This window comes from Schistocerca americana, chromosome 4, assembly GCF_021461395.2.
Source record: "Schistocerca americana isolate TAMUIC-IGC-003095 chromosome 4, iqSchAmer2.1, whole genome shotgun sequence".
Classification (NCBI taxonomy): domain Eukaryota; kingdom Metazoa; phylum Arthropoda; class Insecta; order Orthoptera; family Acrididae; genus Schistocerca; species Schistocerca americana.
The window spans coordinates 274,393,837-274,417,003 of record NC_060122.1 but is presented as its reverse complement, the minus strand read 5'-3'; the positions used below and the strand labels follow the sequence as shown (position 1 = coordinate 274,417,003).

The window sequence follows — 23,167 nt, the reverse complement described above, 5'->3', positions numbered from 1 at the left end:
CATTCACAGAAAGAGGCGACAAGACAATTTTTCTTGTTCAGTTGTACTAGAGTTGAGTTTGTGAGATCATGTATTGCTTTCTCAATACAGAACCCTGTAGAAAAGCCAAACTGCATTTCAGTTAAAATGCCATTCCGTCTAAAAGAGAACAGGAATTTTGCATAAATAATTGAGCTTTATTGCCATATGCAAAACTTAGTTGTGAGAAATCTGCAATATCCTCAAATATAAAAGACTTGACAGCTGTTTAAGAAGTCTAAAAGAGCAACCAGAAACTACTTTACACTGACCTACATAATTTGGCAATCAGTAAGGCAAGATCGATGGCACCACCTGCAGTCATACTTGTAGACCCTATTCATTTCTCCCCTCAGAACGCCATATGTAAGTAAGGTATTTGCTTGTATTTTCCCATCATTTACATAGCGGCCGACTGGTCACTTTCAGGACAAAATTTTTCACTGACTTAGGTATTTTGGGTGTGTTAAGACTAGATTAGATCAATGACATCACCTGCAAAGCTATGCTAGGATTTATTTCTCCTTTGCTCAGAAAGCTGACGAGTACTGATTGCTTGTGCATAATAATTTTGTATTCCCAGCATTTACATATTGTTCAACTGCATAACTACTAGCAGACAGATTTATTTTGGGAAATTTGATTATTTTTATGCATAATACACTATTTTTGCCTTTGCGGTAACACAGTGAAGAATTTTTCAGTATTGCTCATAGTGCACTTTAAGTCTTTATTAGAGATAGTGCTTTGCATTAAATATAGCCCTCTCTTCTTAGTGCAAGGTATATGGATCTCAGATGTTAAACATCCCATGCCCTGGCTTTAACTGTAATTTTTTCTTACCCATTGTAAAGGGAAACTGGATTGATAATGGTGTAAGAATGTTTTAGGAAAGTATTAAATTTCTCATCAATTGAGTGCTCTGGATAAAGTTCTTCCTCATTTTCATCTCATAAATTCTCACTAAACAGTGTATCTGAGTCAGCATTTAAATTTCTGTTATATTTTACTTTTACCCTCTTATGAGTACATAAACCTGGCTGGTGGGGATGCTTTACAGCTGCCAATTGATCATCATGTTCAGGTAAACGATATATTATTGAGCTCACATTTTTTTCATAACAGACATTTAAATATAGACAAGTTATCTGTTGCTGTTGAATCAAAACTGGACATCAGTAATTCAAGGTGCTCCAGATCAGAACTATTCCAGATAAAATCAGTATTCTAATCCACACATACAGTCACTTTCTCCATTACCCCATCAACTGCTTAATTTGGTCAAAAGCTTTTCCTGCCAAACCCTTGGATGTTTCTATGTCTATTACTGATTACAAAACTCAGCAATAAATATAAAAGAATATACTGTCAGTGAGAGACAGAATAATAGTAGAAGAAAAAATTATTGCCTAGTTACATAAATTTAATATATGATGTAAATGATGACACTTTAGTGTTTTCTTGTAGAATCAACAACTGTTTATGGCATTTGAGTCAAGTAATCACTCATGTTAGAGAAGTAATATATCAACAAAAATAATCAATTTTTGAAAACTGATATACACTACTGGCCATTAAAATTGCTACACCACAAAGATGACATGCTACAGATGCGAAATTTAACCGACAGGAAGAAGATGCTGTGATATGGAAATGATTAGCTTTTTAGAGCATTCACACAAGCTTAGCACCAATGGTGACACCTACAATGTGCTGACATGAGGAAAGTTTCCAACCGAGTTCTCATACACAAACAGCAGTTGACCAGCACTGCCTGGTGAAACATTGCTGTGATGCCCTGTGTAAGGAGGAGAAATGTGTACCATCACGTTTCCGACTTTGATAAACGTCAGATTATAGCCTATCGTGATTGCAGTTTATCATATTGTGACACTGCTGCTCGTGTTGGTCGAGATCCAATCACTGTTAGCAGAATATGGAATTGGTGGGTTCACGAGGGTAATACGGAATGTCGTGCTGGATCCCAATGGCCTCGTATCACTAACAGTCGAGATGACAAGCATCTTATCCACATAGCTGTAATGGATCGTGCAGCCATGTCTCAATTCCTGAGTCAACAGATGGGGATGTTTGCAAGACAACAACCATCTGCACGAACAGTTTGATGATGTTTGCAGCAGCATGGACTACCAGCTTGGAGACAATGGCTGAGGTTACCCTTGATGCTGCATCACAGACAGGCCTGCGATGGTGTACTCAATGGCAAACCTGGGTGCAAGAATGGCAAAACTTCGTTTTTTCAGATGAATCCAGGTTCTGTTTACAGCATCCTGATGGTCGCATACGTGTTTGGCGACATCACGGTGAACGCACATTGGAAGCATATATTCGTCATCGCCATACTAGCACATCACCCGGCGTGATGGTATGGGGTGCCATTAGTTACACGTCTCGGTCACCTCTTGTTCGCATTGATGACACTTTGAACAGTGGAAGTTACATTTCAGATGTGTTACGAACCATGCCTCTACCCTTCATTTGATCCCTGCGAAACCCTACATTTCAGCAGGATAATGCACAACCGCATGTTGCAGGTCCTGTACGGGCCTTTCTGGATACAGAAAATGTTCGACTGCTGCCCTGGCCAGCACATTCTCCAGATCTCTCACCAATTGAAAAAGTCTGGTCAATGGTGGCCGAGCAACTGGCTCGTCACAATATGCCAGTAACTACTCTTGATTAACTGTGGCATCGTGATGAAGCTGAATAGGCAGCTGTATCTGTATACACCATCCAAGCTCTGTTTGACTCAATGCCCAGGTGTATCAAGGCCATTATTATGGCCAGAGGTGGTTGTTCTGGGTACTGATTTCTCAGGATCTATGCATCCAAATTCCACGAAAATGTAATCACATGTCAGATCTAGCATAATGTATTTGTCCAATGAATACCTGTTTATCATCTGCATTTCTTCTTGGTGTAGTAATTTTACTGGCCGGTAGTGTAATTGGATAGATAAAAAAAATTTACTCGCCAAGCAGCAGCAGGGGAAAACATATAAAAATTAGGGAAATTTGCAACCTTGTGACAGAATGGTTGAAGGGAACAAAACTGGGAGTGAAGAAAAGGACTGGCATGGTATAGGAAATGAGGAGAATTTCGGAAAAAATTGACTGTAGCACTAGGTCAGAGGAGACTTACAGGACACGACAAGCAGAAAAGATTGCTTGTTGCAAACTGCACTGGTGCAGTCTCCAAGAGTCAGTCTTTCCATCTCATCCCATTCAGTAAGATGGGATTCTGGGTGACTTTTCTGAAACTCTCCCCATTTCCTGAACCTTTCCAGTCCTTTTCTTTCATTCCTCTTCCTTCCCCCTCAACCTTTCTGTCAGGAGAAGGAGCCACTAGCTCTGAAAGCTTGCACACTTCCTTAACTTATGTATGTGTTGTTCCCTGCCACCACATGATGAGTAGGTTTTTTATCTATCCAATTGTGCTGTAGTGTCATAGAAGCAATTTGACATGAGATATTTGAAATCTCTGTCATTCAATACAATTATTTTCTCAATTGCTTTTATGAAATTGGGGCCCTTGCTGTACAGTCTAATAATTGAGATATCAGTGATCCCATTTTGCCCTTTGTAAAAATTCCCAATAAGATCTTAGCACTGCTCACTAGAACTGTATCCTGTTGACAACAGTGTTTCATCACCACACAGGCTCTGAAGCACTTGTTCACTGCCATTGGTGTACATCGGCACATGCAGTGCCTCTTTGTCCATGTCATCATTTTCCTGTTTCAAGAATCCACTTGTGTGGTTGCCTGTACCTGAATATACAATTTATATAGGTTAAATACAGTTGTTTGCAACTGTAATATTTTCCCCATCCAGTTTGGTGTCAGATGGACAGTGCTAAACATGAAGGCATGAGATTCATTACAAATCTATGTTTTCAATTTACAGAAGTAACAGTAAGGTGGTAGCTATATGTAATTGACATTTCCCTATAATGTACATTTCTGCTGTAACCTAGACATTTTACTCTCTTGGGTTGATTATCACAGTTTCTTGTAAGCATAGTCTTAACCCTCATGTAGATCAAAGTTACCTGTATGCTACTATCAGTCTTCATTTTCCTTCGTGATACTCCACCCACCAGGTGCAGTTTGTTTGTGATTTCTGGACATAATGTCTCTGAGATACAAGTTGTATATTATATGAATAAAATGCTATGAATAGTGTGTTGGTGTAATTAATTCTGATTCATTTGGTTTGTTCACTGAATATTACATTGAATGACAAATTCAGATGTAGCTACCCTTGAATTTTACACAATGGAGCAATGGTACTGAAAATATACACAATTTACCAAAAATAGGTCAACCTAGTGAATCAAGAAAATTTATCAGATAATAATAATAGTTTTACTTTCATTTAATCATTAAAGGAATAGAAAATATCAAAGTGTATTGTACAATAATTCCTCTTCAGGGGACACCATCTTGTCGGAGGCACCTTACATGCCAGATGGGGAGGGTTGTGAGCTCTGAAGAAGCTGGGGCTATACCGGAAGTAGCATAGCTGCTTTCTGGGTCACAAAAGCTGAATTGGCCCCAGCAGAGGAGCCAGATGAAGCGTGTCCCTCACAACAGGGTAAGGGGGCCCAAAAGACTAAGTTGTCTAACTGTCTCAAATGAAAACCTGGTTCCCCAGGTTAGGGCTGAGTGCAGGCTCAATACACCTGACTTGTAAAAAGCATATAATCATGAATAATTTAACAAGAAATGCCAGACTGCCCTTATGAAGGAACAGGAATATGGATATACCAATGCTTAAGTTTGGAACATGGAATGTTCATACACTGTTGCAGATAGGAGCTATAAATAATATTGTGGAAGAGAAGCTAAGGTGTGGAATGGGTATTGTTGCACTTCAGGAAGTCAGATTGAATAGGTGAGATTCATAACCATAAATTCTGCCTATATTATTCCGGGAAATATGAAAGACAACAGGAGTTGGAGTTGGGTTTTTAGTCTCCAAGAACATGTGTGGATCTGTTATTGCTTTCACTCCACATAGTGAAAGAATATGTACCCTCCTTATCAAAGGCAAATTTCACAATGTGAACTTCGTGAACGTATATGCACCAACAGATAAATGAGATGAAGATATGGTTTTTCTGATAAGTTACATGTGATTTGTGATAGAATAATAGATGTGACTCCAAAATAGTCCGCGGTGACTACAATGCCAAACTGATTGGAGAACATGCTTTCAGAAGTGTGTCTGGTAAGGAATGTCTGCACAATGAAACTAGTAATAACACTATAAGGGTTGTCCAGTTTGCTTCTGTGAACAAGTTAAAGACAGTAAGTAACTGTGTCTCATGGAAAAATATCTACAAAGGGAATTGCAAAATACCAGGAAAAAATTAAGCAAACCTTACAGACTATATATTGGTGCTGAAGAAGTGGGCATCTGATTTCGAAAACAGTGAGCTTCTGTCAGTTTTTCCATTCTTCTGTAAATAATTTGTGACTTATTTTGCAACCAAGAGTTATTGAAGTGACTGTTCAGTAATAGCTGTTGGTTTCTTTTCTTTAATACTCAACCTTTCATTACAATTGGACAAAAAATGTCCAGTCTTCTGCTATCTGAAACATTTTATTGGCTTCTTCTTCTTGTATTTAGAGGATAAAGCCAGTCCTGTTCTGTCTTTGGAGCATAAGCATCTGACTCATTTTTCACCTTCTGTAGAATCTTAACCTTCACGCTATCTGTGTAATGGGTATTCCCGAATTTTCCAAACCCATAATCATAGGTGAATATTTCTCTGGTAGTCCAGCTAAGAATAAAGTGCCAATCCATTCTTCTGCAATTTCAAAACTGATATCCCTTACAATATTTGAGATTGAAATTATTTTATTCACACATTCATCCATGCCTTTGCACTTGTTCAATCTTGTATTTATCAGCTCACAAAGTAATCCTACATTTCTAGCAAAACCTCAATCTTCTAATGCATTCAGTTTGTCCAATAGCTCCTTTGCTGATGTAGCCTTTTTCCATTTGAACAGATTTTACTGGATCAATCAAAAGGATTAGTTTTGATTTTGCATTCCAATCCTTAACAGAAAAACTTGATTCTATAGATTTCAGTGTACCTTTTATGACATCCTGCAGGTTATCCAAGTGCAAATACATCTCAGTGGCAAATTTTCAAGTTGCATAATTCTTGCAACCTGAAAGCCATGCAATTTGTGGTACCTATGTTGTACTCATATTAACAGTCACATTTATTCACCATACGCACACTGAAGCTAAAACTTCTGCACACTTTTGCATGAAAACTCATCACCAGGAAATTTATTAGTTTACTTTAATTCAATGATGGGCCGATAACTTGTTCAATTCTTTAGTTTAGCACAGCAAAATAATGTGGAAAAATTGTTTAGCGAGAAAATAGAAACTTATATTTTATTAACACATAGCTCATTTTACATATAGGCCATGCACAAGATCTCACTGCCACTCAATAATCATAGAATACCATTTCACAGAGGCCTAATGCTCTCAGCAAAATGTATCCTATACACAACTATCTATACTGAAAAAATATGTAGTTCACATATCTCCAACAATATCCACACCTGTCAGCAACTGCCATGTTTGAAATTGGGATTATTAAATTCTTCTTGAAGTCTGAGGGTATTTTGCCTGTCTCACATATTTTAGAGAACTGGTAGAATAGTTTTGTTATGGGTGGCTCTCCCATGAATCTCAATAATCCGGAGGAAATGTCATCTATTCCGGGGCTTTGTTTTGACTTAGGTCCTTCAGTGCTCTGTCAGATTCATCTCATAGTATCATATCCCTCATATCATCTTCATATAATTCCTCTTCTCTTTCTATGATATTGCTTTCAAGTTCATTTCCCTTATACAGCCCTTCCCTGTACACCTTCCACCTTCCACTTTTCCCTTATTTGCTCAGTACTGGGTTGCCATCTGAGCTCATGATACACGCACAGCTGCCACTTACTTCTCCAAAAATCTCTTTAATCTTCCTATAAGCAGCATCTGAATTCATCCCAGTTATGCATGCTTCTACAGTCTTGCATTAGTCCTTTAGTCTTTTCTGCTTAGCTTCTTTTGCATTTTCTGTCAATCTCATTTTTTGGCTCATTTCATTCCCTTTCACCTGTTTCATTTGTTCGATTTTTTTTTTTTTTTCATTTTGTTAATGAAATTCAGTTATCTCATGCCATGCAAGAATTTGTGTGAGGCTTTGTCTTTTCAATTTTTTGTCTGTAAACCAACACAGTTTTTGCAAAGGCATGAGTACAGAATCAGCTATTATGCAGTCATTGAAAATATTGTAATGGGTCTCAACAGAAACAATAGTACAATAGAAGTAAACTTGGGCTTATTGAAGGCACTCAATACAGTCCAATATGATATCTTGCTAGACAAATTAGAAGCAACTGGTATATGAGGAGGTGGGGGGAGGGGGTAGGAGGTGGGCGGGGGAGGGGGGGGGGGAGAAAAAGAAATCAGTTATATATCTGTAATAAGAAATAAGTAGTAGAAGTTTCCTCAGCAAACACTTATAACCAATGCATTCAGAATGAGATTTTCACTCTGCAGCGGATTGTGCACTGATGTGAAACTTCCTGGCAGATTAAAACTGTGTGCCGGACCGAGACTTGAACTCGGGACCTTTGCCTTTCACGGGCAAATGCTCTACCAACTGAGCTATCCAAGCACGACTCACACCCCATCCTCACAGCTTTACTTCTGCCAGTACCTCGTCTCCTACCTTCCAAACTTTACAGAAGCTCTCCTGCGAACCTTGCAGAACTAGCACTCCTGAAAGAAAGGATATTGCGGAGACATGGTTGAGCCACAGCCTGGGGGATGTTTCCAGAATGAGATTTTCACTCTGCAGTGGAGTGTGCGCTGATGTGAAACTTCCTGGCAGATTAAAACTGTGTGCCGGACCGAGACTTGAACTCGGGTCCTCTATGCTGATCGAGGCTCTTCAGCTCTCAATAACTGTTGTAACCCACATGCTTATGAATATGCTTACTGTATTCATCTCTTGGTCTCCCTTTATGATGTTTGCTCCCCACCCCCTACACTTCCCTCCAATATTAAATTGATGATCTCTTGATGTTTCATAATGTGTTCCATCAACTATTCCTTTCTTTTGGTCAAGTCGTGACACAAATTTCTTGTCTCCCTATTTCTATTCAGTATCTTCTCATCATTTATATGATCTACCGTTTTGATCTTCAAAATATTTGTCTCTAGCATCACATTTCAAAAGCTTCTATTCTCTTCTTGTATAAACTGTTTATCATCCATATTTCACTTTCATACATTGCTACACTCCAGACAAATACCTTCAGCAATGACTCTATTTTTTATGTTAAAAAAAATCTCTTCTTCAGAAATACTTTTACACTTTATATCTTCTCTAGTTCAACCAGTTATTTTACTGCTCAAATAGCAAAACTCATCTACTTCTTTAAGTGTCTCATTTCCTGATCTAATTCCCTTAGCATCACTTGATTTAATTCGACTACATTCCGTTATCCTTGTTTCACTTTTGTTGATGTTCATGTTATATCTTTCTTTCAAGACACTGTCAATTATGTCCAATTGCTCTTCCAAGTCCTTTACTGTATCTGACAGAATTACAGTGTCATTGGCAAACAGAGTATTTATTTCTTCTACCTGAACTTTAATTCCTACTCCAAGCTTTTCTTTGGTTCTCTATACTGCTTGTTCATGTACAGATTGAATGACATCAGAGACAGGCTACAATCCTGTCTCACTCCCTTCTCAATCACTGCTTGCCTTTCATGCCCACTGACTCATAACTGCCATCTGGTTTCTGTACAAGTTGTAAATAGTCTTTTGCTCCCTGTATTTTACCCCCGCACCTCCAAAATTTCAAAGAGGGTATTCCTATCAACATTGTCAAAAGCTGTTTCTAAGTCTACAAATGCTATGAACACAGGTTTGCCATTCCTTAAACTATCTTCTAAGATAACTCATAGGGTCAGTATTACATTGCATGTTCCTACATTTCTTTGGAATCCAAACCAGTCTTCCCCAAAGTCAGCTCCTACCAGTTTTTCCATTTGTCTGTAAAAAATTCATATTAGCACACACATCAAAAAATGTTTTGCACCACCACAGTTCCCAGAACTCCTGAAGATAGATGTTGACTGTGGATATTGTATCACAGACACAGTCCCTTTGACTCTACAGAAATGTCACTAAACCTGCCCAAAGATGTAAACAACCATGCATGAGCAGCACCTATTAGACAGAGGGAGTCTGACAGCTGATCAGTTCCAGTCATTGCACCAGGAAGGAGGTACACAGCTCATGTTATTTGTAGTACAACCATGCCTAGACAGTCAATACTGTGGTTCAATTATGTCCGCATTGTTACTTTGTGCCAGGAAGGGTTCTCAACAAGGAAAGTGTCCAGGCGTCTCGGAGTGAACCAAAGCAATGCTGTCCGGACATGGAGGAGATACAGAGAGACAGATGACATGCCTTGCTCAGGCTGCTTAAGGGCTACTACTGCAGTGGATGACCACATGGCTTGGAAGAACCCTGACAGTAACGCCACCATGTCGAATAATCCTTTTCGTGCAGCCATAGGATATCATGTTACAACTCAAACTGTGTGCAATAAGCTGCATGATGCACAACTTCACTCTCAACAATCATGGCAATGTCCATCCTTGCAACCATGACACCATGCAGTGCAGTACAGATGGGCCCAAAAACATGCTGAATGGACTGCTCAGGATTGGCATCATGTTCTCTTCAGTGATGAGTGTCGCATATGCCTTCAACCAGACAATTGTCAGAGATGTTTGTGGAGGCAATCTGGTCAGGCTGAACGCCTTAGAGACACTGTCCAGTGAATGCAGCAAGGTGGAGGCTCCCTGCTGTTTTGGGGTGGCATTATGTGGGGCCGGCATACGCCGCTGGTGGTCACGGAAGGCACCTTAATGGCTGTACGATATGTGAATTCCATCCTCCAACTGATAGTGCAACCATATCAGCAGCATATTGGTGAAGCATTCATCTTCATGGATGACAATTTGTGCCCCCATCATGCACATCTTGTGAATAACTTCCTTCAGGATAACGACACCACTCGACTTGAGTGACCAGCATGTTCTGCAGACATGAACCCTATTGAACATGCCTAGTATAGAATGAAAAGGGCTGTTTATGGTTGATGTGACCCACCAATCACTCTGAGGGATCTACATAGAATTGTCATTGAGGAGTGGGACAATCTGGACCAACAGTGCCTTGATGAAATTGTGGATAGTATAACACGACAAATACAGGCATGCATCAATGCAAGAGGATGTGTTACTGGGTATTAGAGGTACCAGAGTGTACAGCAGTCTGGACCACCACTTCTGAAGGTCTCACTGTATGGTGGTACAACATGCAATGTGTGGTTTTCATGAGCAATAAAAAGGTCAGAAATGATGTTAATGTTGATCTTTGTTCCAATTTTCTGTACAGATTCCAGAACTCTCAGAACCGAGATGATGCAAAACTATTTTTGATTTGTGTATTTTGTAACCGTGAGTTATTAAACTGATAGTTCAATAATTTTCAGACCTCTCAGGACAGCTTTCTTTGGAATTGGAATTATTATATTCTTCTTGAATTCTGAGGGTACTTTGACTGTCTCATACATCTTGCAAACCAGGTGAATGAGTTTTGTCATGGCTGGCTCTCCCAAGGCTATCAGTGCTTCTGATGTAATATCATCTACGTCCAGGGCCTTGTTTTGACTTAGATCTTTCAGAGGTCTGTCAAGTTCTCATACTTTCAGAGCCCTGTCAAATTCTTCTCACATTATCGTATCTCTCACCTCATCTTCATCTATCTCCTCTTCCCTTTCTCTGTTATTGCCTTCAGGTTCATCTCCATAGTATAGACCCTTTATATATTCCTTCCATCTTTTAGCTTTCCCTCTTTTGCTTAGGATTGGTTTTTCATCTGAGCTCTTGATATTCATATAGCTGCTTCTCTTTTTCCCCAAAGGCATCCTTAATTTTCATATAGGTGGTATCTATCTGTCACCTAGTTCACAAGCATACACAATACTCATTGTGCCAGAGGAATACTGCTAGTTGCCATTTCAGAAGTTCTATCTGCAACCTTTAAGAAATGAGCACTTTAGAAGATTGTGATATGACATCTTTGCTAGATGTTCAAAGTAAAGCTAGTCACAAATGTTCTTCTGCTACACATTATTATGATTCAAGCTTCAGTCCACTTCTTATGGGACATTGGTATGTTACAGCAAATGAAAATTACTATCAAACTTCGACTCAAACCTGGGTCTCTTGCTTGTCATGATCCATATTTAAGTCCAAGTTGTACATAAAGTTTCATTTGCTAAGACAAATTTTTTATAGTTTCTCTCCAGTGCATTTACTCATTGGTGGTGTTTGTTGCTAATGATAGAAATCAGTTTCAATCAAATTATACTTTAGACAGCCAAAATACAAGACAAAAAGTTATTCCCATGTGCAGTAGGCCTATGCCTTCTCTTCTTGAGTTCATGGTGGGTTCTTGCACTTCACTTCGAAATTCTTCAACAAACTCCCTACTGATGTAAAGCAAGACATTGAAAAGTCTAATAAATTCAAAAGAAAACTAAAAAATATCTTTATAGTCAGTTCTTGTATAACTTTGAGGGTTGAATATTTCTTGTAGCCAAATGACTTATAGAAATACTGTTTCTACATAGCCCTTTATTTATAGTGTGTCAATAACTGTTGTTCAATGATAAATATTAATATTGACATTTCAATATTAAACTACTAACAGAAGATAAACAGCAGGATTTTAATACAAGATCTAGTAGAATGAACAGTATGATCTGAGTCACACAGTATGGTGCCCGTCTTGCAGCTGCATGAAACGTACATGCACACTGCATATTGAGGAAGGACGGCCATTTGTAATTATGGCCCGAAGGGGTTCAGAGCATCAAGCATTTACCTTGAGCATATTTCAAACATAATGAGTCTCCAATCACAATTCAGTGACTCTTTTGTCACTGTGCAAATTGAAACAACATGATAAGGTCCTGGATCTTTCAATAACTGTACAATTGGTGCAACAATTCAAGATGACTGCAGCTTGAGAAAAGAAGGAAAGTCCAGGGAAATGGAAGATAGTGGTCTGCAGAGCAAGCAAAGGAGGCGCATCAAGCACTCATCTAAAATCCTCATCCTTCTGCTGCCAGATATGCTTTGGCACTAAGAACAGTGGAATGTTACCTGCCATCATCCATGATAACCTGTACAGTTACCGATACAAATTGTAGGTCATACAGAAACTAAATAAGCAAGATAAAACTGCCTGGTAGATTTCAGCTTGCATTTCCTTCAATTTTTAGCAGAAAACCTGCAGATATGAAAATATAAATTGATGTCAGGTGACATCCATTTTTATCTAGATTGTGGTGGAAGTAAACAGCATTACAGATACTGGGTACCACATAGGTGAGATAAATCTCCTCAGTTGTGAGAGAAGCCCCTGTACTGTGAACGTGTGACTGTGTAGTGCAACATGGTTTTGTGTGGCATCATTGGTCCATATTCTTTTGAGGATCTTTATTTATGTTCAGTAACAGTTACTAGGGATCACTACATCCTAATGTTAAATGACTTCCTCCTTCCAAAGTTGAACAGCGACGTATGGTTCCAACAGGATTGTGAAAGATCTCATACAGCCTATCAGTTGATGTATATGTTGGGGCATCATTTTCCTGGTTGTTTTTTTACAGATTTGGAGACTTTGATAGGCCAGAACAATCACCCAATTTTACTGCCCTGACTTGTTCTTGTGGGTGTGTCTGAAGAGTCAAATGTATGCTACACATCATAATATCATGGTTGAAATCCAGGAAAGGACTCACACAGTTGTGGAGTAGATCTCATTGAACTGAGTGAGTGCGTCACATCATTTATGTGTATATTGATGAGTTCCCAAGGAACAAGGCAATGCAGCGGCCAGCACACTGCACTCAAATTAAGCAGGAGCGTGTTCTCTCCATTTTTAACTCATTCCACATCTTTGAAATTTCTATTTCATCACATCTTTGCAGTTTTTCCTTCATAGTGGGATCTACAGGTTATGATGAATGAATAAATGAATAAAACAGTCTGTACCAAAGGATATGAGTTCAGTCTTTCTCATACAAATATCTGTCCTATCTGAGTTTTGCAGCAGACACTATATAGGGAAGGAAAAATAAAACTGGCCCAGAAAATTATATGTAATTGACCCTTTTTAATGAACAGAAGAACTGCACTCCCAGAAAATGCTGGAAATCATGGTTTCAGTGCACCAATTGGTTGTTGCTGCATGTATGCTCATACACATCTCTCACATGCTCTGTTCTGAGTACTTGGTTGTGTCATTATTTTTGAGTTTGTGAGAGGAGCAGATGTGGCTGATGACTAGTTGAACGTAACACAAAATGGTGCTCATGATAAAACAGTGTCTGTTCATTGCTGAGTGTTATACAAAGTACAATTAATGGAATATGTGTTTGGAACTGTTTGTGTAAAAGCTTAAATTTGGAAGTGTTTTGGCAAAACCTCCAGCAAAGTCTGCAGTGCAAAACTTAATGGCAAAAGGCACAAAACAGACCCTGTAGTGAATAAAAACCACAACTTCAGTAACATGGGTTAGCCCTGCATCAGTCTTACTGTAAGTATAAATACTTTACAGGCCAGTTTTATTTGGCCATTCTGACCTACCATGGCATTGTACTCTAATGACCTATATAAAATCACAAACTTTGTATGTAATAAAAGAAACAGTCAATTGCCAATGTTCTACTAAGCACAAAATTAGGTACAGCTAACATGTAACAAACAGTTTCAAAGCATTGGACAACTGCAAAGGGAAGCAAAATGACCAAAATATAGCAAGCATGGTTTTAATGAGGTAACATATTGTCTGTAGAGATGAGAGTTTCTCCTTGGGTGCAGGGGTATGAGAGAGAACATGAGAAAAAGGACAAATGCTAAAGCTGATGGCTCTTAGAAAACACTGTATGCTGTAAATGCAAGGTAAATTTAATTAAAAATCATTGAACTTCTTTGATAAAATTTCTTGTTTTAAGGGATCACTCGTCTTTGTGAATGAAGCACTCTTCAGACACACACACACACACACACACACACACACACACACACATGCAAGCATGCACAGGTGCATGTAACAGAAGGAGAAAATGTTAGTCTTAATGTTTTAATATTTGCGTTTTCGATGCCCACAGTGACATCACGTTTTCTCATACAGTCCAAGGATGTAGCACTGTATCGGAGTGTGCATTCAAATGCAAGTGAACACCTTAAAAGCATTTTACGTGAGGAAATAAATAACATAAAAGCAGCTGGTACATGGAAGGAGGAAAGGATTATCACATCGAGCCAAAGCACTTTGATCAGTGTTGCTGGTCAAAACACTAAGATACTGAATTTCTGTGCCAATAATTATCTTGGTTTATCAGTAAGTATAGTGCAGTTGCATACAAATTATCTACGGATTTTATAACTATGCAATCTATGCTTTCATACTTTTATTTTATTATTTCAGCTGTAACACTACACTCATTAATAATAGTTATTTTTTACTTATTCTTGTATAGTAATTCTGTCATACAGCAATACTTCAGGTACGTTCAAACTAAACAAAATCATCTTCACAGTTAGCAGTGATACATGGTTTCCTGAGAGGTACCACAAAATTATAAATATTGCTGTTGTTGTGGTATTCTGTCCAAAGACTGGTTTGATGCAGCTCTACATGCTATTCTATCCTGTGCAAGCCTCTTCATCTCCGAGTAACTACGTCCTTCTGAATCTGCTTCAAGTACTCATCTCCGGGTCTCCTTATATGACTTTTCCCCCTTCACGCTTCCCTCCAGTACTAAACTGGTGATCCCTTGATCCCTCAGATTGCATCCTACAAACCGATCCCTTCTTCTAGTCAAGCTGTGCCATAATTCCTCTTCTCCCCAATTCTATTCAGTACCTCCTCATTAGTTATGTGATCTACCTATCTAATTTTCAGCATTCTTCTGTAGCACCACATTTCAAAAGCTTCTATTCTCTTCTTGTGTCAACTGTTTATCATCCATGTTTCACACCCATATATAGCTACACTCCATACAAATACTTTCACGAAAGACTTTCTGACACTTAAATCTATACTCGATGTTATCAAATTTCTCTTCTTCAGAATCTCATTCCTTGCCATCACCAGTCTACATTTTATACCCTCTTTGCTATGACCATCCTTAGTTATTTTGCTGCCCAAATAGCAAAACTCATGTACTACTTTAAGTGTCTCATTTCCTAATATAATTCCCTCAGCATGACCTGAATTAATTCGACTACATCCCATTATCCTTGTTTTGCTTTTGTTGATGTTCATCTTGTAACCTCCTTTCAGGAGACTACCCTTTCTGTTCAGCTGTTCTTCCAAGCCCTTTGCTGTCTCTGACGGAATTACAATGTCATTGGTGAACCTCAAGGTTTGTATTTCTTCTCCCTGAATTTTAATTCCTACTACAAATTTTTCCTGGTTCCTTTACTGCTCATTCAGTGTACAGATTGAATAACACGGGAGGTGGGGTTAGGTTACAACTCTGTCTCACTCCCTTCTCAACCATTGCTTCCCTCTCATGCCCCTCAACTCTTACAAGCTCCTTCTGTTTTCTGTACAAATTGTAAATAGCCTTTCATTTCCGTTATTTTACACCTGCATCTTCAGAATTTGAAAGAGAGTATTCCAAACAAATTGTGAAAATTTCTTTAAGTCTACAAATGCTAGAAATGTAGATTTGCCTTTCCTTAACCTAGCTTCTAAGAAAAGTCATATGTCAGTATTGCCTCACATGTTCCTACATTTCTATGAAATCCAAATTGATCTTTCCTAAGGTCGGCTTCTACCAGTTTTTCCATTCATCTGTAAACAATTCATGTTAGTATTTTGCAACCATGACTTATTAAACTGATAGTTCGATAATTTTCACACCTCTCAGCACCTGCTTTCTTTGGAGATGGGATTATTATATTCTTCTTGAAGTCTGAGAGTATTTCCCCTGTCTCATACATCGTTCCCACCAGATGGAAGAGTTTGATCATGGCTGGCTCTCCCAAGGCTGTCAGTAGTTCTAACGTAATGTCGTCTACTCCTGCGGCCTTGTATCTACTTAGGTCTTTCAGTGCTCTGTCAAATTCTTCACTCATAATTATATCTCCGATCTCATCTTCATCTACATCCTCTTCCATTTCTGTAATAGTGCCTTCAAGTACATTGCCCTTATATAGACACTCTATATACTCCTTCCACCTTTCAGCTTTCCCTTCTTTGCTTAGGACTAGTTTACCATCTGAGCTCTTGATATTCATACAGTATGTTCTTTCGTGATCCAAAGCTCTATTTGATTATGCTGTAGGTGGCATCTACCATATCACTAGTGATGTATACTTCTACATCCTTACATTTGTCCTCTAGCCATTCCTGCTTAGCCATTTTGCACTTTCCGTTGATCTCATTTTTGAGACATTTGTATTCCTTTTTGCCTACTTCATTTATTGAATTTTTATATTTTCTCCTGTCATCAATTAAATTCAGTATTTCTTATGTTACCCAAGGATTTCTACTAGCTCTCATCTTTTACCTACTTGATCCACTGCTGCCTTCAGTATTTCATCATTCAGAGTTACGCATTCTTCTTCCACTATATTCCTTTTCCCTATTCTTGTCAATTGTTCCCTAATGCTCCCTCTGAAATTCTCTACAACCTCAAGTTCCTTCAGTTTATCCAGGTCCCATCTTCTTAAATTCCTACCTTTTTGCAGTTTCTTCAGTTTTAATCTACTGTTTATAACCAATAAATTGTGGTCAGAGCCCACATCTGCCCTTCAAAATGTCTAACAATTTAAAACCTGGTTCCTAAATCTCTGTCTTACCATTATATAATCAATCTGAAACCCTCTGGTGTCTCCAGATCTCTTCCACATATACAGCCTTGTTTCATGATTCTTAAACCAAGTGTTAGTGATGATTAAATTATGCTCTGTGCAAAATTCTTCCAGGCGGCTTCCTATTTCATTCCTTTCCCCCATTCCACACTCACCTACTACTTTTCCTTCTCTTCCTTTTCTGACTTTGAATTTCAGTTCCCCATGACTATTAAATTTTCATCTCCCTTAACTATTTGAATAATTTCTTTTGTCTCATCATACATTTCTTTCCCTTTCCTACTATCGAATTCCAGTCCTCCATAACTATTAAATTTTTGTCTCCCTTAACTATTTGAATAATTTCTTTTACCTCATCATACATTTATTTCCTTTACCTACTATCCAATTCCAGTTGTGACTATTAAATTTTTGTCTCTCATGACTATTTTAATAATTTGTATTGTATAATCATATATTTCTTCAATCTCTTCATCATCTGCAGAGCCAGTTGGCATATAAACTTGTTCTATTGTGGTAGGGGTGGGCTTTGTGTCTATCTTGGCTACAATAATGTGTTCACTAGGCTGTTTGTGGTAGCTTATCCATGTTCCTACTTTTTTTTTTATTCATTGTTATACATACTCCCGCATTACTCCTATTTGATTTTCTATTTATAACCCTGTATTCATCTGACCAGAAGTACTGTTCCTCCTGACACTGAACTTCACTAATTCCCACTATATCTAACTTTAACCTATCCATTTCCCTTTTTAAATTTTCTATCCTACCTGCCCAATTAAGGGATCTGACATTCCACACTCTGATCTGTAGAACACTAGTTTTGTTTCTCCTGATAATGGCGTCCTTCTAAATAGTCCTCACCCAGAGATCCAAATGGGGGACTATTTTACCTCAGGAATATTTTACCCAAGAGGATGCCATCATCATTTAACCATACAGTAAAGCTGCATACCCTCAGGAAAAATTATGGCTGTACTTTCCCCTTGCTTTCAGCTGTTTGCAGTACTGTTTGCAGTACCAGTGCAGCAATGCTGTTTTGGGTGATATTACAAGGCCAGTTCAGTCAATCATCCAGACTGTTGCCCTTGTAACTACTGAATAGGCTGCTGCTCCTGTTTAGGAATCACACATTTGTCTGGCCTCACAACAGATGTTGTGGTTGCACCTACGGTACGACTATCTGTATCGCTGAGGCACGCAAGCTTCCCTACCACCAGCAAGGTCCATGGTTCATGGGGAGGGAGATAAATATTACACATTCATTATATGATAACAAGTACACTTAATTTAATAGAGATAATGTAATTTGTTTTCTTTCAGAATCATCCAGAAGTAGTCCATGCAGCAAAAACAGCTCTTGAAAAATATGGTGCTGGATTGAGTTCAGTTCGTTTCATTTGTGGAACACAAAGTATACATAAGGTAAGAAATTAATATTGTTATTATCATCATCATAATCATTATTATATTCCAACTTATTTAATCAAGTGTGGGGTTTTGTTTCTTCATTGCTAAATTAATGTCTAAGATGTGATATGTGAATTGTGCTGCATACTAAGGAAATTTTCAAATCTTGCAGGAACTAGAAAAGAAAATTGCAGACTTCCATTGTAAGGAAGACACTATATTGTATCCCAGTTGTTTTGATGCAAATGGTGGCTTTTTTGAGTCAGTGCTTACACCAAAAGATGCAGTTCTTTCTGATGAACTGAACCATGCTTCCATCATTGATGGTATACGTCTCTGCAAGGCACAGAAGTTCAGATACAAACACAGAGATATGGCAGGTACTCAGGTGCTATATGTGTAATCAACCAGTTTGTAACAAGTGAAATTTATTGAATCTGATGATGCCTTTTCTCAGCAGTTGTTAGAAAACTGGCTCTCAGGCAACAGTGTACTGAATACATGTTCACACTTGATGAATCAAATAGCAATCAGTTATATATCTTACCACACTGTAAGTAAGAAAGAGATTGTTATTTGTATTTATAGTGATAGAGAGGTATCACAAATACTGAAGTACACTGGAAAAAAATTAACAGGCTGCCAAAGTACGAGACAGGGTTTTGATTCCCAGATAAATTTAAAAAAATAAATTTAGTGCCTCTCCATCCAAACTGCTCATTTGTGAAATCCTTGAAAATGGAGCTGAAAATGTCTGATAGTTTGCTCTTATGTAGCGTACCTTGAGTAGTATATTTATGTAGATTTATAAATAAATGTCAATTTTACTCTTTTACTTTGTCATATGGATATGCACATGATTGTATAGCAGCTTACTTTGGTGGATAACAAATAGCTTGAGGGAAACAAATGCTTCTGTGTTTGCAGAAGGACACATTTGTTTATTGTCCTACAAATAGGAAAGCTTGTTTATTGTTTCACATGAATGAAACAGCTGAAATCAGCAGTATTTGTTATCCTTGATATATAAAAAGTATTAAATAATGGAGATATATCAGCCATCCAGCCTATGCTTCAGTAGACAATGTGGCTCAAAAGAAGACAGTCCAAAAAAGAGCCGCCAAATCATTGTAGATTATAAAGATCCAGGAGAAGAGTTTGAGAACTCTTTAACTTAAATAGTAAAAAAATTAAATAATAAACAAGATCATAACAGAAATCTGGAGAACTAAACAAATACCGTTTGAATGGCGATGACCACTCATCCATCCACTTCACAAGCAGGGGAACAAAACAGACCCAAATAATTATGGAAGAGTATCTCTCCTGCTTATCACCTACAAAGTTTGGTCAAAATTACTCTTAAAAAGATTTGTAAAACAGGCAGACCCAAAGATAGAAGATTTGTTGTAGAATCTTAGAAAATATTCTGAGCTCAAACATAATGAAGTATCTTGAACAGAATGACCTTCTCAATGCCAGTCAGCAAGGATTCCAAAAACATCTACCATGTGAAACCCAACTCACACTTTCCTCACAAGACATACTGAAAGCTTTGGATCAAGGCCATCAGGTAGATGCAGTATTTCTTGATTTCTAAAAAGAATTTGACTCAGTATCACACCTATGCTTATTATCAAAAGTATTATCATAGGGGCCATTGATTGAAATTTGTGATTGGACTGACTTTCTGGTAGGGCGTATACAGCATGTTATTTTGGATGGAGAGTCATTGTCAGATGTAGAAATAATTTCAAGAGTGCCCCAGGGCAGTGTGTTGGGACCCTTGCTGTGCATGTTGTATATCAATGATGTTGCAGACAATATTAATAGTAACATCAGGCTTTCTGCAGATGATGCAGTTGTCTATGATGAAGTACTGTCTGAAAGAAGCTGCATAAATATTCAGTCAGGTCTTGATAAGATTTCAGCATGGTGCAAAGATTGGCAACTTGCTTTAAATGTTCAGAAATGTAAAACTGTGCACTTCACAAAATGAAAAAAATGTAGTATCTTATGACTATAATACCAATGAGTGACTGTTGGAATTGGCCAACTCATACAAATACCTGGGTGTAACACCTTGGAGGGGTGTGAAATGGAATGATCACGTAGGTTCAGTCATGGGTAAAGGAGGGTATAGACTTCAGTTTATTGGTAGAATATTTGGGAAGTACAATCAGCGTACAAAGGAGATTGCTTAGAACAAGATGTTGGCCTGGTCGATAAGTAGCCAGGCACGGGGCCTGTTTCAGCATAGTCTTCAATTTCTAGAAAGCCACATCGCATGACGCGGACCAGTGAAAAGGCACATTTTTATGTGACAGCTGAGCCACTGAAGCAGCAGACAGTAAAAACTTGTGATAGTATGCTATTTTCCCCAAGAAGGCCTGCAGTTCCTTAACAGATGTAGGGCAAGGAAGGGCATCGATCGCAGCGACAATTTGCTGAAGTGGACGAATACCATCCCAAGAGAGTTGAAACCCCAAGTATGTGATAGATGCCTGAAAAAATTTTGATTTGTGAAGATTACACTTAAGACCGGCAGCCTGGAAGACATGAAAAAGTGTGCGGAGATTTTGAAGATGTTCGTTTGTGATGGAGCCAGTGACAACAATGTCGTCCTGGTAATTTATACACCCAGAGACAGTGAGCAATAATTGTTCCAAGAATCACTGAAAGAGAGCAGGGGCGCTGGCAGCCCCGAATGGCAATCGTTGGTATTGATAGAGGCCGAAAGGTGTGTTAAGAACCAGAAACTGCCGGGAAGCAGCATCGAGAGGAAGTTGATGATAAGCTTCTGGCAGGTCAAGTTTAGAAAAATACTGGCCTCCAGCAAGTTTAGTGAACAATTCTTCAGGTCGAAGCATAGGGTAAGTGTCAATAAGGCATTGAGCATTTACAGTGGCTTTGAAATCGCCACAGAGACAAATATCACCATTTGGCTTAGCAACAACAATGACAGGAGAGGACCACTCACTGGAAGTGACAGGAAGCAAGACCCCTGAAGCAGTGAGACGATCCAGCTCCCGTTTGACCTGATCACGAAGGGCCACAGGAATGGGCCGAGCCCAAAAAACTTAGGCTGAGCAGTGGGTTTGAGCATGATATGAGCTTCAAAGTCGTTTGCACGGCCTAACCCAGGAGAAAAAAGGGATGAAAATGTCGTCAACAAGGAATCCAATTGAACATAAGGAATAGCATCAGAGACGATATTGACAGAGTCATCTATGGAGAACCCAAAAACGTGAAAGGCATTGAAACCAAAAAGATTGTCTGTGTTACTATGGTCGACCACAAATATGGAAACAGTGAGAATGACAGATTTGTAAGATACCTCAGCATCAAATTGTCCCAAGAGAGAAATCTTCTGTTTATTGTAAGTCCATTATTGCCTAGTGACAGGTGACAGGATTGGAGAACCCAACTGAAGATACGTCTGAGAATTGATGATAGTGGCAGCAGAACCAGTATCCACCTGCATGCAAACATCTCAACCAAGTATTTGGACAGTGAGGAATAACTTCCCTGAAAGGGAAGAAGTACAGTTGACAGACAACACAGAATCAGAATCAGCGTCATGTTCATGAACGTCATGTATGCGGTCAGGTTTGCAAACGGATGACACATGACCTTTTTTTTTTTTGCATTTGTGACACACGGCCCAACATTGTGGACAATCTTCTCATGAATGCGGACATGAAGGAAGTTGCCAAGGGTTTTGCTGCAGTTTCTTAGAGGTTTGTTTGCAGTTAGGCCTAGGCTGTGCTTGGGAACATACTGCGGCTACGTCAGCTGGCGGGGACACACCACACGCTTCGTCAACATCGCACAGAGGTTGTATTTCCCCGATGTCACCCCATGCCTCTATTTGTGCTCCAGCAGCATGAGAAATTTTGAAAGATCGAGCGATGGATACGACTTCATCTAGAGTCAGATTTGCCAACTGAAGGGCACGTTGTATAACTTATTTGTCGGGCGCCGATCGGATAATAGCATCCTGTACCATGGAATCGACGTAGGATTCTTTGTGAACTTCAGTAACAAATTGACACTTTCTACTGAGGCTGTGAAGTTCAGCACCCCAAGCGTGATAGGACTGATTCAGTTGTTTTTGACAACGATAAAAGGCAACACGAGAGGCTACCACATGCGTTTGCTTTTGAAAATAGAAGGACAGACGTGAGCACATTTCAGCAAAGGACAAAGATGCAGGATCTTTCAAAGGAACCAATTGTGACAACAACCAATACATTTGAGGTGAAATCCATGAAAGGAACAGAGACTTACATGATTGTTCGTTCGTGACATGAAATGCCATGAAGTGCTGTTGAAGACGTTTTTCGTAATCGGACCAGTCTTCCACTGTCTCGTCGTAAGGAGGAATAGTAGGTAGGGACAATGACGAGAGATGCCCCGCATTTGATGCCACAACGAAATCATGAATCGCATTTGTGAGAAGCATTTGCTGTTCTATGAGACCTTGCAATAGTTGCTCTAAAGTAGCCATGGAAACACATGGGTCAACGATGGAAAAGAAAAATCCCATCCTCGTCGTCAATTGTTATAACTTCAAGTTGAACAAATATATTTCAAGGAGGACACAATACATGAAAGTCACAGATCAAGAAAACAGAGTAAGATGTGTGAACACTATAACAGTCAAATCATAACTGAGTCCAAGTCTAGCGGCCACTGGCTATTT

The 23,167-nt window shown here is 38.8% G+C and overlaps 1 protein-coding gene and 1 non-coding gene across 3 annotated transcripts in view; one reads left to right on the top strand and one right to left on the bottom strand.

Moving 5' to 3' along the window:
* The window catches only part of LOC124613939 (2-amino-3-ketobutyrate coenzyme A ligase, mitochondrial), a 50,135-nt gene that overhangs the window by 5,345 nt on the left and 21,623 nt on the right, over positions 1-23,167 (top strand). For both annotated transcript variants that reach the window (XM_047142691.1, XM_047142692.1), the window contains exons 3-5: positions 14,337-14,569; positions 18,376-18,477; positions 18,635-18,842. In XM_047142691.1, coding sequence (XP_046998647.1) covers positions 14,337-14,569; positions 18,376-18,477; positions 18,635-18,842 — 543 coding nt within the window. The remainder of the gene's footprint in view (positions 1-14,336; positions 14,570-18,375; positions 18,478-18,634; positions 18,843-23,167) is intronic.
* Trnas-uga lies at positions 7,672-7,746 on the bottom strand. Its single transcript has one exon. It is a non-coding gene; the product is annotated as a tRNA-Ser (tRNA).